We start from the raw sequence: 17,735 nt of genomic DNA on the forward strand, positions 1-17,735 counted from the left end.
ACATCTAGTTCGCTCCTTGCATTATATTAAACTAGTCTTGTAGTTAATTACTTTTCATGTGCTTCTTGATATGCTTAAGAAATGTGTCCTCATGAGCACCATTTCCCTTACATTTGTTGATTCTTTTCAAATTCATTAAGTAGAAGTCTGCATATGATTCATGAACACTGGCATTCCTAAAATGATTCTAAAAGAGGTTTTCTGTCTTTCAGATTTTATGAATAATTATTGTCCTTGTTTCCTCCACCCCATAACAGTTTGCTTTCGATAATAAATGCTCCAGTATGGAGTTTGCATACAGTGCAGCACTTTATGTTGTTGTGGGAAATAAATTTCTAAAATGCCCACCTAACATAAACTATAGAGGCATTCTCCCCCTGGGCCATGGTTTCAATGTGAGGAGTTACTGGATACTCTTGTGAGCCTTCAGTTGTTCTCTACAGCATCCAACTAACGGTAGAAGCATAAAGCCAAGTTTTTACCTGAATGCTCCTTCCACCTTGCAGTAGTCTTAACAGGATTTCTCTCTGGATTGCTTTTTGCAGTATTACTACTCGGTCAAGGATATTTCGGTTGGAGGGATGTGCATCTGCTACGGCCATGCCAGGGCTTGTCCACTTGATCCAGTGACAAATGTATGTATATTTTTAGGCTGCTTAGGTAAAATGAAGCTCTGAACTGTAAAATGCTTCACGAGAAGCTCTGCTGACAGGGACGCTGTGAATGGGTGTCAGGTCCCCACTTAGACGGTGTAACAGAAAGCCATGCCAGGGTGAAATAGAGCTGGCAGTTAGGATGATAGACTTTGAAGGGAGCCATTACAGTATCAGAAAACAGATTAGTTTTTTCCCAAAAAGGCTCCAAACCAGTCTATCTATTTTGAAACCTCTCTCGCTATGACAGCCTGCTGTATGATTTAGCTTTAGAGAATGCCTGTCATCAATCAACCTGTTTCTTTTATGAATTTTCATCAAAAAATATTAATGCAAACGAATGAAAAATGTACCTGGAAGTAAATATAAATGACCATGGAACCAGAGACCGAGGTAAGATGGGGCAGTAAGGAGTAGAGTGAAAGAGAGTATTCAAGAGAGCTTGAAATCGCCAGGCCAGAAAATGCTGGAATGATTTTGGGTTGCATTTTTCATTAATGACAATGTATTAAGTGAACATAACCTAAGCAAAGAAGATGAATGAGCATCTGTTTTTCTCAGGCATAAACAATCTGGTGAAATACAGAATCATCTACTTTATGTATGGTAGAAATATTTTGGATAGTGAGATCAGTGAATGTAGCTACCTAGGTAAACACTTTTTCCTACTACAACTGTAGTAGGAAATGATATTTCTTTCAAAGCTAGTTTTCTGAGTAATGGGTCATAGTATTACCTGCTGCTGCTGCTGCTAAGTCGCTTCAGTTGTGTCTGATTCTGTGCGACCCCATAGATGGCAGCCCACCAGGCTCCCCCGTCCCTGGGATTCTCCAGGCAAGAACACTGGAGTGGGTTGCCATTTCCTTCTCCAATGCATGGAAGTGAAAAGGGAAAGTGAAGTCACTCAGTCGTGTCTGACCCTCAGCGACCCCATGGACTGCAGCCTACCAGGCTCCTCCATCCATGTATTACCTGGGAAGATTCAAATCCCTGGCATAGTTTTCTTCACAAGGTTGAGGTCCTGTTTTCTGCAGGGTGTGGGCACTGTCTATCAGATGTACTGATTAGCAGTATTTCCCATGATTTGAGAACCTGCACAGCAGCCTTGGAAGGACGGTTCCATGCAGTGAAATAAGACTGTACTCAAAACACTTGCAGACAGGGGATTCAGGCTTGGAGTATTAGATTTCTGCTCTATCCCTGCCTCTCCATGCCTAGCCGTCTACTCTCTCCCCTCTTCCTGTGCTAAATGCTAATAGTTAGTTCACTTCAGTCGTTCAGTCATGCCCGACTCTTTGCAACACCATGCACTGCAGCACACCAGGCTTCTCTGTCCATCAACAACTCCCAGAGCTTGCTCAAACTCATGTCCATTGAGTCAGTGATGCCATCCAACCATCTCATCCTCTGTCACCCCCTTCTCCTCCTGCCCTCAATCTTTCCCAGCATCAGGGTCTTTTCCAGTGAGTCAGCTCTTCGGATCAGGTGGCCGAAGTATTGGAGCTTCCACTTCAGCATCAGTCCTTCCAATGTTAATAGTACTTTGATGGAAACCTTAAAATGGATTCATCCAACCCAGAAAACCTGTGGATCTCAGGAATTAGAGAAGTGATTCTAGTCTTCAAGACCACTTCTGATTGGGCCTTCATTCTCTGCTCATCTGAGCCCAGTGATTCCAGTACCAGCCTGAACCTCCCTCCCAAAGCTGATGTTGATCAAATATATTCATCACTCCCGCTGCTGGAACCTCTTCCTTCCCAGACTGACAGGAGTTTTAGATTTTGGTACAGAGGCTTCATGTTTGCTCTTGTCTTCATTTATGGTTCCAAAGAATGCTGAAAGTATGCTTCCCCACTGTGCCCCCTGCTTTTTTTTTTTTTTTTTTTTTACTAGAAATCCCGCTGTGAATGCGAGCATAACACGTGTGGTGATAGCTGTGACCAGTGCTGTCCTGGATTCCATCAGAAACCTTGGAGAGCAGGCACTTTTCTGACCAAAACTGAATGTGAAGGTATGTTCCAGACAGTCCAACACCATGTGGAAGTCTTCCTTTCCTGGGGCACAGGTGGTATAAACACATGCTGATTGCAGGTGAACTCATGTGTCAAATCCATATGCATTTTATTCAAGACAGTAGCTGGAAGCTCTTTTACTCTCCTGTTTTAGAGTTTTCAAGATTTTATTTTTTTGACAAATATTTACAAAACACTTATGAATTTACCACTATGTGAGAATTATGAGAAGTAGATAAAAGCATAATATACACTTACTGTTATCAGGGGTGAATCTGAAGCTTATAGCATAATATATATGAACTTCTGAAAGTGTTAGTCACTCAGTCATGTCGAACTCTTTTGTGGTCCCATGAACTGTAGCCCACCAGACTCCTCTGTCCATGGGGTTTCCCACGCAAGAATACTAGAGTGGGTTGCCATTTTCCTTTGCTGGTGATCTTTCTAATCCAGGGATTGAACCCATGGCTCCTGAATTGCAGGCGGATTGTTTACTATCTAAGCCACCAGGTAAGCCCCCATATGAACTTCTGCTGAGCTATAAATCTAAACTAGCCAGAAAGCCCAATCTAACTGAATTCAAACATTACCATTTTAGTGAATCACATTTAGTGAATCACCCAATCACATTTTTTCAGTTCAAGAGGTGATTATGGCCTCCAACACAGGCTTGGCAGACATTTTAAACTAATAGTAACAAATTATTACTATTTTAGTAATAGTACACACACACACACACACACACATACACATAGAGAGGGAGAGAGAAATGTAAATAAACATACAGTAAAACCGACTGGATATAGATATTACCCTTCTAAATAGGTATGTTTATAAAATGGTTATCAAACCAGTATAGCTGCAGATTCTCTGCCTGTTCCCCTTTTATATAGTTCCTCCCCTAATAAGTAGCTTTTGATTACCTGTCATCTAATAAATGGAGAAAACCAGAGGGGAGAGATCATACCCTAAAGCTTAGACTCATTTTATTATCTAGGAAGAAGAAGGCCACTGACTGATTAATTATACTTATTAAAGGGTAGGATTTGGGGACAGTAGTTGTGAAGAATAGGAGAGAAGGTAACTGGGAGAGGGCAAAAAAACAAATGAGTGGAGAAAGAATATCTATTTTAGCAATCCATTAATATTTTCAATGTGTTGTTTCACATTAATAATAATATAAAATGCTAATATTAGACATAGTGTCTGTGACAATCACAGAGTGCCTGATGAACTATGGACAACAGTTCATGACATTGTACAGGAGACAGGGATCAAGACCATCCCCATGGAAAAGAAATGCAAAAAAGTGAAATGGCTGTCTCAGGAGGCCTTACAAATAGCTGTGAAAAGAAGAGAAGCAAAAAGCAAAGGAGGAAAGGAAAGATATAAGCATCTGAATGCAGAGTTCCAAAGAATAGCAAGGAGAGATAAGAAAGCCTTCTTCAGTGATCAATAGAAAGAAATAGAGGAAAACAACAGAATGGGAAAGACTAGAGATCTCTTCAAGAAAATTAGAGCTACCAAGGGAACATTTCATGCAAAGATGTGCTCGATAAAGGACAGAAATGGTAGGGACCTAACAGAAGCAGAAGATATTAGGAAGAGGTGGCAAAATACACAGAAGAACTGTACAAAAAAGATCTTCACGACCAAGATAATCACGATGGTGTGATCACTCACCTAGAGCCAGATATCCTGGAATGTGAAATCAAGTGGGCCTTAGAAAACATCACTATGAACAAAGCTAGTAGAGGTGATGGAATCTCAGTTGAGCTACTTCAAATCCTGAAAGATGATGCTGTGAAAGTGCTGCACTCAATGTGCCAGCAAATTTAGAAAACTCAGCAGTGGCCACAGGACTGGAAAAGGTCAGTTTTCATTCCAATCCCAAAGAAAGGCAATGCCAGAGAATGCTCAAACTAATACACAATTGCACGCATCTCACATGCTAGTAAAGTGATGCTCAAAATTCTTCAAGCCAGGCCTCAGCAACACGTGAACCGTGAACTTCCAGATGTTCAAGCTGGTTTTAGAAAAGGTAGAGGAACCAGAGATCAAATTGCCAACATCTGATGGATCATCAAAAAAGTGAAAGAGTTCCAAAAAAACATCTATTTCTGCTTTATTGACTATGCCAAAGCCTTTGACTGTGTGGATCAGAATGAACTGTGGAAAATTCTGAAAGAGATGGGAATACCAGAGCACCTGACCTGCCTCTCGAGAAACCTATATGCAGGTCAGGAAGCAACAGTTAGAACTGGACATGGAACAACAGACTGGTTCCAAAAAGGAAAAGGAGTATATCAACGCTGTATATTGTCACTCTGCTTATTTAACTTATATGCAGAGTACATCATGAGAAACGCTGGGCTGGAAGAAACACAATCTGGAATCAAGACTGCCGGAGAAATATCAATAACCTCAGATATGCAGATGACACCACCCTTATGGCAGAAAGTGAAGAGGAGCTAAAAAGTCTCTTGATGAAAGTGAAAGTGGAGAGTGAAAAAGTTGGCTTAAAGCCCAACATTCAGAAAACGAAGATCATGGTATCTGGTCCCATCACTTCATGGGAAATAGATGGGGAAACAGTGGAAACAGTGTCAGAATTTATTTTGGGGGGCTCCAAAATCAATGCAGATGGTGATTGCCACCATGAAATTAAAAGACACTTACTCCTTGGAAGGAAAGTTATGACCAACCTAGATCGCATATTCAAAAGCAGAGACATTACTTTGCCAACAAAGGTCCATCTAGTCAAGGCTATGGTTTTTCCAGTGGTCATGTATGGATGTGACAGTTGGACTGTGAAGAAGGCTGAGCCCCAAAGAATTGATGCTTTTGAACTGTGGTGTTGGAGAAGACTCTTGAGAGTTCCTTGGACTGCAAGGAGATCTAACCAGTCCATTCTAAGGGAAATCACTCCTGGATGTTTATTGGAATGAATGATGCTAAAGCTGAAACTCCAGTACTTTGGTCACCTCGTGCAAAGAGTTGACTCATTGGAAACGACTTTGATGCTGGGAGGGATTGGGGGCAGGAGGAAAAGGGAACGACAGAGGATGAGATGGCTGGATGGCATCACCGACTTGATGGACATGAGTTTAAGTGAACTCCAGGAGTTGGTGATGGACAGTGAGGACTGGTGTGCTGCAATTCATGGGATCACAAAGAGTCGGACATGACTGAGCGACAGAACTGATTTAGTAACTATTGGACAGTGACAACCAAGAAAGAGCCAGTAATGAGAAATCATAAAAACAACTGGCTATGAAAACATGTGCAATAAGCACTCATTTATACTTTAATATTGAGTGTTATCATTTTTGAAAACAACCCATATGTCCAGTTTTTCCTGAAGGGAAATACCCAGGAAACATAACAGATGACTTATATTGTCATCTGTAGTCCAGTATTGCCAACTGTCCCATAATGGTGACAGGCATGCTAAAGAAACCTTTGTTTCTGGAGATCTATTCAGGCCAAGATGAGACCTAAAAACGAAAACTTTTGCGGAACTATAAATCTCAACTGGCCAGAAAGCCCGATTCAATTGAATTCAAATAGTATTTTAGCAAATCAGTCCCAATCACATTTTTTCAGTTCCAGAGGTATCTATGGCCTCCAAAACAGGCTTGGCAGACATTTTAAACTAATGCCAACTGTATATATGAATTGAATAAAATGTATTTGTCATGTATCATGTATCAGACATGATAGGTCCTTAAAATTACTTTAATCATAAAATATTTCCTAACTATACATTATCTTTTAAGCCTAAGATTCTGCATGTACTATTAATGTCTTGAGTCTCTTAGTTTTCTGCGCTTACCTCTTTCGCTTTTTGATTTGTGTCTGTGTGCTTGTGAAGATATTTTGGGTTAGAAATCAGTCATTGTTCTGAGAGGTATCTGGAGGAATAGGGCCCCACTACGCAGTGGTGTAAAGGGGTAAACCTTAACTGCATCAAATGCCCAACCTTTTGGTTTTTTTCCTCTACTCCCAACTCCATTCCTGATGATCCCTCAGGATCTCCACAACTTCTCCCAATTGAGAGCAGACTTTCATTCCTAAGGCTGAGTTTAAGCTGAATGACACCATGAATATCTCTTCTTAAATTTCCTTAAATTTAATAAATTTCTCTTCTGCTTCTGGAATATCAGCAGTTACAGGTGGGAGTATCATTTGAGGGTAAGGATTCCTCCTGTTGTCTCTGACTTTCTGCCACACAGTTATCATAAAGCAATGTTAGGTGGATCTGCAAAACCCTTTACCACTCTCCACTAGTATGTATCTCTTTAAACAAAGAAACGGAAAGGATGGATCCAACTTATTAGCCGTAGGGATAGACAAAGCAACACAAAAGGAAATTTCCACTTGCCACTCAATACATTTTTTAAAATACTGCTATCATAAAACAATTTAATCTCTCTCTGTGGGAGAGATGGGAGGTTGGATTTTCAAACTGAAAAAAAATTTAAAAATCTACAAAATAATGATAGGGTTTTTAACCATAAAACCTTGTATATATCATGCTTTTGTTGATATATATATTCGTAAGAGTTTATATGAAAATTTCAGCTTCCAAGCTGAGTGATGTTGCAGTCATCTCTGAAGATTTAGAAACATCTTTCTGCAGCATGACAAATCCCTCTATAAAATGAATTGTTGTTGTTTAATCACAACCTACAATGATTGTATTAAGTTGTGTCTAACTCTATGTGACCCCATGGGCTGTAGCCTGCTAGGTTCTTCTAACCATGGGATTTTCCAGGCAAGAATACTGGAGTGGGTTGCCATTTCCTTCTCCAGGGGATCTTCCCAATCCAAGGATTGAACCCATGTCTTCTGCATTGGGAGGCAAATTCTTTACCACTGCACCACCAGGGAAGCCCAACCTCCCATCTCTCCCAGAAAGAAAGATAAAATGAATAATTTCCTTCTAATTCACTTGACTTTAATTTGGATTTTATCAATCTAGCTTATTTGAGGCAGGGTGTATCTATAAAGTGCAAGGGGTATGTATTCCATTGCTAAGCCTGTATTAACAGTTTCTATCATGTGTCATGAACATTTGATGAAATAACAAACTGCTGATGGCAGAGTGTAAAATGGTTGTTTGTGAGTAGGTACTCTCTGTGTCCTCTGAGGTTTTAGATGGAAGATGTGCAGGTCCAGGACCTGCCAACAGCAGCCAGAGCTGTAGGCAGGGGGCCCTCATACGTGGAGTGTATGCTTCTCAAGCATCAGTCTTTACCTGCCTTAGCTCATGGTTATAAGTACAGTCAGCAATACAAGTTCTAAATAATGTGAGAATAAATTTGTATTCCTCTGCATTTCTCTCTAGTTACACTGGTAGCAGAAATCTTGATGGTTTCTTGCAATATATTTTTACAGTAAGATTTTTAAGAATTCTTGTGCATTGTCCTAAAGATATAAAACTGCATATCATGCCTAGTGATTTATATTTGTGATTATATACTTCCCTAGAATAAAGTTTGGAAACTCTGCATTAATACAGCAACAGTGCTATATCCTAAATCAAAAGCCAACAAACTGAAGAAGCTGTTTGCAACAAACCGGACAAGGGGGAAAATATCTTTACTGTATTAAGCATCCATAGCAATAAGAATTTTTTTAACTGTTAAAAATAAGCTAAGATTGAAACAGGCATTTCTCAGGAAAAAGCTATGACATAACCATATAAAGAAATTGTCACACTTATTTATGATTAAAGAAGTATCCATTAAAACAATAAAAGTACTTTTTAAAAACTTACCAAGATGTTCTTTCATTAACTCAACATTTATATTTGAATGTTTACTATGTCTAGGAGCTGAATTAAAAATGTTGATAATACAGTGTAGACGAGGCTGTGGGAATCAGTTTTAACATGTCTATTGGAGGAAAAGTAATCTGATATAGCATTTTTAGAGAGAAAGTTTTCAAGTTAATTAAAGTTAAAATTCTAGCCCCTGACTAGAAATTGTACTTGCAGGAATTTAATCTGTAGATATACTCGATTTCTCTATAGGACCTCATAATCCTTCTCATTAGTTGTTTAGTCACTAAGTGGTGTCCTACTCTTTTGCAACCTGCTACTGACATTTATGGGCTTTCCAGGTGACACTAGTGGTAAAGAATCCATCTGCCAATGAAGGGGACATTAAGAGACACAGGTTTACTCTCTGGGTTGGGAAGATCCCCTGGAGGAGGACACGGCAACCTACTCCAGTATTCTCGCCTGAAGAATCCCATGGACAGAAGAGCCTGGTGGGCTACGATCCATAGGGTCACAAAGAGTTGGACATGAATGTAAAGAGGATACCCAAATCCAAGACTGGCATACAATAGCATGATCTCATCACTGGACAATACAGCTCTCCTCTTGTCCTGATTACTTTGCACTAATTGTACATCTTTTCTCTCTTATTAGATAACTTGAAGGGATTGTGGTAGAGATTGACCCTAAGACTCTGGAGCCTAATTTCAGAGTCTGGCTTACAATTCTGATTTGGTGACTTTTTACAAGTTATGGTTTAGTTGGTAAGTCGTGTCCGACTCTTGTGACCCCAAGGACTGTAGCCTGCCAGGCCTCTCTGTCCATTGGATTTTCCAGGCAGGAATACTGGAGAAGGTTGCTGTTTCCTTCTCTAGATGATCTGCCTGACATAGGGATTGAACTCAGGCCTCCTGCATTGCAGGCAGATTCTTTACTGACTGTACTATATCTAAGCCTGCTTTACAAGTTATAGGTGGGTTTTCTTCCCTAAATGCAGACAACAGAGCTGCAGTACTACTCAATCTTCAGTTGGTCGAATTGGGGGATGAGAAACCAAGGACAGGAAGGGCTGACTGCATAGTTATACTCCAGATTTAAATTGTGTAAAAGGTTGACACCCTTAATCCCTGTGATATTCAAAGATCAAATGTATATACACTAAACATCCTTCTTTACCCATAGGATCTAATACAGAGATTCACATATAGTAATTATTCATCACAGATTACACAAATGTTAATCATTCAGTATCATACTTAAGTAATAATCTGTTTGTTGTAATAGGAAGCTATAGGTTGAATTATATGAAATATTGGTTTTGTAAGATAAAATCAGTCAAATATTGGCAATTTCATACCATTCAGTTTAATTTATATGTTTTAGTTTCCCTTAACATATATTTATTAATTTATCTAACAGATTCATGTACTTTCTAGGCATATTTGTATTGACTTTGTATGTATATTCATATAATATAATATAATTTGCCATATGGTATAGAAATCTCTTATGTAACAAAACTTATTTTTATATATATCTGAAAGTTTATGAATTTATTTTTCCCTAATGCAGCCTGCAATTGTCATGGGAAAGCTGAAGAATGCTATTATGATGAAAATGTTGCCAGAAGAAATCAGAGTTTAAATATACATGGAAAGTACATTGGAGGGGGTGTGTGCATTAATTGTACTCGAAACACTGCTGGTATAAACTGTGAGACATGCATTGATGGTTTCTTCAGACCCAAAGGGGTAAAGTATGCTTTTTCTTTCATGAAGTATGATTTTGGATTTTTCAGACTGAGATGTAAAACAGGGAAAAATAATTTTGATTGCTTCTTTAAATAGTTGGACTTCAAATCTCAAAGGTGACTAGAAATATTTCATAATAGAAGCTGATATAAATCATTGAGGATGTGATATAAAATATTTCCATCTCTCCAGAAAGTCCCATGGTAACTCATTCGAATCAATCCTTACCCCCCAGGCAAACTTTGTTCTGATTTTTAGAGCATAAATTAGTTTGCCTCTTAGTGAATTTTCTAAAAATGAAATCGTAAGTTCACAAAATTTTGGTCTTCCTTTCACTCAATGTAACAGGTTTAAATTTACCCATGTTGTACACACCAATAGTATTTCTTTTTTAAAAAATGCTCAGGAGTAGCCCTCTGCATGAATGTATCTTAATTTTAAATCCATTCTCCTATATATTTGGGTCATTTCCAGTTTTTGGTTAGTTCCTGCAAATCAATTTTATGAGTCTTTTTGTGCTTATGTGTTATTAACCTTGTGTAAATGTCTAGGAGTATAATAGTTGTTTCATAGAATAGATGTATGTTTGGCTTTATAAGATACTACCAATGTTTCATCAAGTTAATGATACTATTTTACGTGTTCACCAGAAATATATGTGAGTTCTACTTCTTCCATCTCTCTCTAACATTTGGTCTTGACTCTTTTTGAAGTAGTCATCCTAGTGGATGTGGGTGTAATGGGTCTGGCAAGTCAGTACTAGGCAATCACTAAGTCAGTCCTGTCAACACTGAGTGCTACAGCACATCTTCTATTATGAATTTACAGCAGTTTTTTTGGATTAAATTTCTTTTAAGTGCCTGCTGGCTATTCTGTATCCTCTCTTGTGAAGTGTTTCTTGAAAATTTTTCTTTTTAATTATAGAAAAGTCATAATTTTAAGTTTTAGGGCTGTAACCCATCTCAAGTAAATCTTTGTGTGAAGTGTAAAGTAATGATTGAGATCTACATTCACCTGTTGTTCCAGCACCATTTTTTGAAAAATACTTTTTTTCTCTTTCAAATTGTTTTGAGCCATTTTTTGAAGATAAGTTGATCATTTGGGTTAATATCTGGAGCCCCAGTTCTGTTCCATGGATTTATTTTTCCATCCTTGTGCTAACAGCACACTGTCTTCATGACTAGCTGGTTCCCATGACTTCAGAAATATGTAATGTGCATCATTATAATTTAATTAAAATAATTTTTTATTCACGTTGTGATTTGTTCTCTATTGTTTAGTTTCTAAGTATTTGGGCTTTAATAAGTTACCCAGTGGTTAGTGTTAGTCACTCAGTTGTGTCCAACTCTTTGTGAGCCCATGGACTATATCCCTCTAGGCTCCTCTGTCCATGGAATTCTCCAGGCAAGCATACTGGAGTGGGTTGCCATTCCCTTCTCCAGGGGATCTTCCTGACACAGGGATTAAAGCCAGGTCTCCCACATTGGAGGCAAATTCTTTACCATCTGAGCCACCAGGAAAGTCACATGTATGAATATTACTTATTATTAAAATGGAAAATTTATATTTTGTTTTCATTTTTATAGATGTAATCACTAAGAAACACAGTGCAGCTAAATAAGTAGACAGAACTGGGAGGAAATTTGTTATAGCCCTGTACTCAATGTATTATGGTCTTTTTTGGATTTTGTTTATTCTTACGAGAGGGCAGCCATCATTTTTATTTTTGTTCTTCTGTATGTAAGGTGTCTGTCTTCTCTGATTTCAAGATATACTCTTTATATTTATCTTTTAGCAAACAAACCATGTGTTGGTAAACTATGGACCCTAGATAAAATTTGACCCATGGCCTATACTTGTATGGCCTGCAAACAACAACAAAAAATTTTTCTGTATATTTGAAAAAACTTATTTTAAAAAGAGGGGGAGGAGGAGGAGGAGGGGAGGAGGAAATGAAGGGAAAGGGAAAGGAGATGGAGCGAGAAGAAAAAGAACAACCCAATTAAGAAAAAGAGCAAGAATAAGATGGAACAAAAGCTAGGAGAAAGAGGAGGAGGTGAGGAAGGGGAGAAAAAGAAGAAACAGACCTTAGGTAACTTACAAAACCTACAGTGATGCTATCTAATTTTACAGAAAAAGTTTTCCAATCTTGGTTAGACCATGTTTGTCTAAATGTGACTTTCTTTGTGCTTATATTTGTGGTTACTAAACTTCTTGTAATTATAAATTGAGATTGCTGGAAATTGGAAATTTTAGGCCATTATTTCTTTACATATTTTTTTGAACTGTGCTCTCATCCTTTTGTGACTCCAGCTACATACAGTCCATGTTGCTGGACTAGGCCTATAGGTTACTGAGGCTGTGATAATTTTTTTTTTTCTTTCTTTGTGCTTCAGATTGGATAATTTCTATTTTTGTGTAATTAGCTATACTACTTTTCTGCATGCCATCAGTTATCTGTTGCTAAGCATACCAGTTAATTTTTCAGCTTTATAGTGTGCTTATTTTTTTTTATAGTTTCCTCCACTCTGCTGAAAAAAAATCCATGTATTCACTCATTATCAACCTTATTACCTTTATGCTCTTCAGCATATCTAGAGACCTATACAAGTCCTTGTCTATTAATACTTGGGGCACCTCACTGTTTTTGCTGACCTGTTTTTTTCTTGAACAAGGACCATGCCTTAGTTTTTCTCCTCATGTCTAGTAATTCCTGATTAACACAGGAAATTTTGGTTGATACATTGTAGTGACAAAAGATTCTGTTATCTTCTGAAGATTTTTGGGTTTTGTTTCAGTTTATAGTCAGCTTACTGACTAATCACTAAGAAACTGGAGGCTTGCTTTTATACTTCTCTAGAGCAGATTAATAGAAAACTAAAAGTATGTAGCTAACCTTTCTTGGTTGATAAACTAATTTCTATTCAGGTTATATCATGTGGACCAGAAAGTCTATTCAGGTCATTCAACTTTCCTGCTGTTGCTTCCAGTGGGCCCCTTGGAGTCCCCAGAATTAATGTGCAATTAAGGAATCAGTTAAGAATGGAGGGGTCTCAATACATAGATTTCATTGTTACCCTTATATGAACACGAATCTTATCTAGTGTGTTTTTTCTTTCAAATCTCAAATCCTTCTAATTTCTGCATGCTTTTGATTATTCTCCCAAGCCCTCAAATATTTGATTTTTATATTTGTCCAGAATTCATCATTGTCATTTTAGGATGTGTTGGACCTATTAAAGACACTCTGCCATTATTAAAACCAGAAGCTTGATCAAGTTTTTAATACAACTTATTAAGTGAATCTGAATCTAGAATTTGATATTTTAGCACATGAAAACATGCTATTTTTTGTGCTAAAAATTCAACTATTTCAAGTGTTTAGTATTTGGGTGAAAATTCCTTATGTTTTAATGAAGATATAGAAATAAAATTTTTGTACACTGTGAATTTTATATCTTAAAAACATATATCTGCATTATTAAAAATTATTGCCCTAAAATCTAATTTTAGGTATATCTACTAAGTACATATATTTAAAAATTAAAACATACATGTATATATATATACTTATGGCCATGTTTACTTTGAGAATTAATAATGTTATTATTTTAGTAAAATTAAAGTATAAAATAGATATATTTATAGACTATCTTATGTTAGAAGGTTTCCTTTGTATCATTTCTTTTTAGATTCCACATATAAGGAATGTCATACAATGTTTCTTTTTCTTCTGTCAGACTTGCTTCCCTCAGTATGACAACTCTCTGGGTCCATCCATGTTGCTGCAAATGGCATTATTTCAGTCTTTTTAAGGATTGAGTAATATTCCATTGGATATATGTACCACATTTTCTTTGTCCATTCTTCTGTTGATGGAAATTTAGGTTGCTTCCATGTCTTGGCTCTTGTTAGTGATCCTGCAATAAACATTTGGGTGCATGTATCCTTTCTGATCATGTTTTTCTCTGGATGTATGCCCAGGAGTGGGATTTCAGGGTCATCTGGTAGCTCTAAATTTAGTTTTTTAAGGAACCTCCATACTGTTCTCCATAGTAGCTGTACCAATTTACATCCCCACCAACAGTGTAGGAGGGTTCACTGGACGTTCTCCTGATCAGCAATCTGATTCAAGCAGATTTTCCCAATTACTATAAGGAAGGATAATAAATTAGGAGGCTTTGGTTTATTCAAGCTCATCATTGGAATCATAAATCATATTCATAAAAGCTAAGAATTTATCCTAAAGAAATTTATTGCTATATATGCCCAAAGAGGTGTTGTTTTTGTTTTGTTTTGTGTTTTCTTTTGGTGTTGCAGTTTTCTCTTAGTTAGAAAGTCCTTCTCCCAATTCTTCCCTCAAATTGCAACTCACTTTAACCTCTAGTCTAATTGTCACTTTTTCTGTGAAACGTTACTTGTATTCATTGTGTTCTTCAGTTCAGTTCAGTTCAGTCACTCAGTTGTGTCCGACTCTTTGAGACCCCATGAATCGCAGCACGCCAGGCCTCCCTGTCCATCACCAACTCCCGGAGTTCACTCAGACTCACGTCCATCGAGTCCGTGATGCCATCCAGCCATCTCATCCTCTGTCGTCCCCTTCTCCTCCTGCCCCCAATCCCTCCCAGCATCACAGTCTTTTCCAAAGAGTCAGCTCTTCGCATGAGGTGGCCAAAGTACTGGAGTTTCAGCCTTAGCATCATTCCTTCCAATGAACACCCAGGACTGATCTCCCTTAGAATGGACTGGTTGGATCTCCTTGCAGTCTCAGGGACTCTCAAGAGTCTTCTCCAACACCACAGTTCAGAAGCATCAATTCTTCGGCACTCAGCTTTCTTCACAGTCCAACTGTCACATCCATACATGACCACTGGAAAAACCATAGCCTTGACTAGACGGACCTTTGTTGGCAAAGTAATGTCTCTGCTTTTGAATACGCTATCTAGGTTGGTCATAACTTTCCTTCCAAGAAGTAAGTGTCTTTTAATTTCATGGCTGCAGTCACCATCTGCAGTGATTCTGGAGCCCCCAAAATAAATTCTGACACTGTTTCCACTGTTTCCCCATCTATTTCCCATGAAGTGATGGGACCAGATGCCATGAACTTAGTTTTCCTGAATGTTGAGCTTTAAGCCAACTTTTTCACTCTCCTCTTTCATCAAGAGGCTTTTTAGTTCCTCTTCACTTTCTGCCATAAAGGTGGTGTCATCTGCATATCTGAGGTTATTGATATTTTTCCGGTAATCTTGATTCCAGCTTGTGCTTCTTGCAGCCCAGCGTTTCTCATGATGTACTCTGCATAGAAGTTAAATAGGCAGGGTAACAATATACAGCCTTGATGTACTCCTTTTTGTGTTTGGAACGTCTGTTGTTCCATATCCAGTTCTAACTGTTGCTTCCTGACCTGCATCTAGGTTTCTTGAGAGGCAGGTCAGGTGCTCTGGTATTCCCATCTCTTTCAGAATTTTCCACAGTTGATTGTGATCCACACAGTCAAAGGCTTTGGCATAGTCAATAAAGCAGAAAGAGATGTTTTTCTGGAACTCTTTTGCTTTTTTGATGATCCAGCTTACTCCCTCCTCCTTTGCTCCAGAATTCTCTTCTCTGTGTCTATTTTATCACTTGGCACATTCTATTTAATCAATATCTTTCAAGTCTGCTTTTCCAGTAAGCTTCTTTAATGCAGAAAGCAGGCCTTACCTATCTGGGCTTTGCACGATCCTTTCTTCACAAAAGAAAGTAAATGAATGGGTATTAAATAATGATTTTGAAACTGATCTATGGACTTAGAAGATCGAATTCCATCAGACATGTAAATATGTTTTCTGCTTATGATTATTTGACTTAACAATCAAGTTTTCATTATAAATTAAATATATATATATATATATGTTAAGTATATTTGGGGACTTCCCTGGTGGTTCAGTGGTTAAGACTTTGCCGCCTGGCCCTGCAGGAGTTGCAAGTTCAATCCCTGATCAGGGAGCTAGGATTCCACATGATTTCTGGCCAAAAAACCAAAACACGAAACAGAAGTAATGCTATAACAAATTTTAAGAAGACTTTAAAGACGGTCCACATCAAAAAAAAAAAAGCAATATTTTATAGGAAATACCTTATATACATAATTATATGTATATTCAGCAGTATTTTAGTATTTCCTAGGCAAAGAATTTAGTTGCTTTTTTATTCTTATCCTATTACATCTAGAAAATAAATGTTTGATGTCTGGTACATTGGCACAGTTTCAGTTCAATTCAGTTCAGTCACTCAGTCGTGTCCAACTCTTTGCGACCCCATGAATCGCAGCATGCCAGGCCTCCCTGTCCATCACTCCCGGAGTTCACTCAGACTCACGTCCATCGAGTCAGTGATGCCATCCAGCCATCTCATCCTTTGTCGTCCCCTTCTCCTCCTGCCCCCAATCCCTCCCAGCATCAGTCTTTTCCAATGAGTCAACTCTTTGCAAAGTACTGGAGTTTCAGCTTTAGCATCATTCCTTCCAAAGAAATCCCAGGGCTGATCTCCTTTAGAATGGACTGGTTGGATCTCCTTGCAGTTCAAGGGACTCTCAAGAGTCTTCTCCAACACCATAGTTCAAAATCATCAATTCTTCGGCACTCAGCTTTCTTCACAGTCCAACTCTCACATCCATATATGCCACTGGAAAAACTATAGCCTTGACTAGATGGACCTTTGTTGGCAAAGTAATATCTCAGTTTAGGTTTATTTAATTAAAATATTCTAATGTTAAAAGCTACTTGTTGTATTGAGTATTTGATATATGTGAGAAATCTTAGATGGTTTCTGTTATTCCTCTTAATTTTAATTTAATTATATCACTATGATTGCTATTATTAATCTCATATTACCAGAAAGTAAGGTGCAGGAGACTGCATAGCCAGTAAGTGGGCACAATGGAATGTGAGCTCAAGGCTTCCTAATTATAGAACCTACATTCCTCACCCCAGATTATGCTCACTCCTGAGAAAATCAAAATTTTAATGTAAATATTTAAGATTACCTTTTCTCAAGCACCAAATTTAATTAGTTGTATTGTGATCAATGTGAAAAAGGTTTTGAAAATTAAAAATTTAGGGGAAAATTACTAATTTGAACTATGTTGTTATAAAACAAAACAGTAAGGAAGATTTATCATGGAATGTGTATTTCTCTTACATTTTCTGTATAAGCAAACATTGATATTTTGTTTCTTATGATGGTAATTGTGATTATAAAAGAAAGAGGTACATTCTAAAATATGTAGAGATTAAAAAATTGTTTGGGATTTTCTTTAAAAACTTTAGCAAAGAATAAAGCACAGTGAAAGTTATATGGTAAAATCCTGGTAATCATTGAATCTAGGTAACAGTTACATAGGAGTTTATTATATTATTCTGTTTACTTCTGTATATCCACTTAGAAGAAATGAATTCTAGCAATTTTGAAAATCTAGTAAAGAAATTTTTTGTTATTATTTTCTCAATATAATTTCTTATTGCATATCATTAATTTGTAAAAATAAAGAATTTTC

The 17,735-nt window shown here is 37.6% G+C and overlaps 1 protein-coding gene across 1 annotated transcript in view; it reads left to right on the forward strand.

The window, feature by feature from the left end:
* LAMA2 (laminin subunit alpha 2) overlaps positions 1–17,735 on the forward strand; it is a 674,179-nt gene that overhangs the window by 251,166 nt on the left and 405,278 nt on the right. The window contains exons 6-8 of the mRNA XM_068984950.1: positions 546–635; positions 2,547–2,664; positions 10,023–10,201. Of these exons, the coding sequence (XP_068841051.1) occupies positions 546–635; positions 2,547–2,664; positions 10,023–10,201 (387 nt within the window). The remainder of the gene's footprint in view (positions 1–545; positions 636–2,546; positions 2,665–10,022; positions 10,202–17,735) is intronic.

Source organism: Capricornis sumatraensis, chromosome 13, assembly GCF_032405125.1.
Source record: "Capricornis sumatraensis isolate serow.1 chromosome 13, serow.2, whole genome shotgun sequence".
NCBI lineage: Eukaryota > Metazoa > Chordata > Mammalia > Artiodactyla > Bovidae > Capricornis > Capricornis sumatraensis.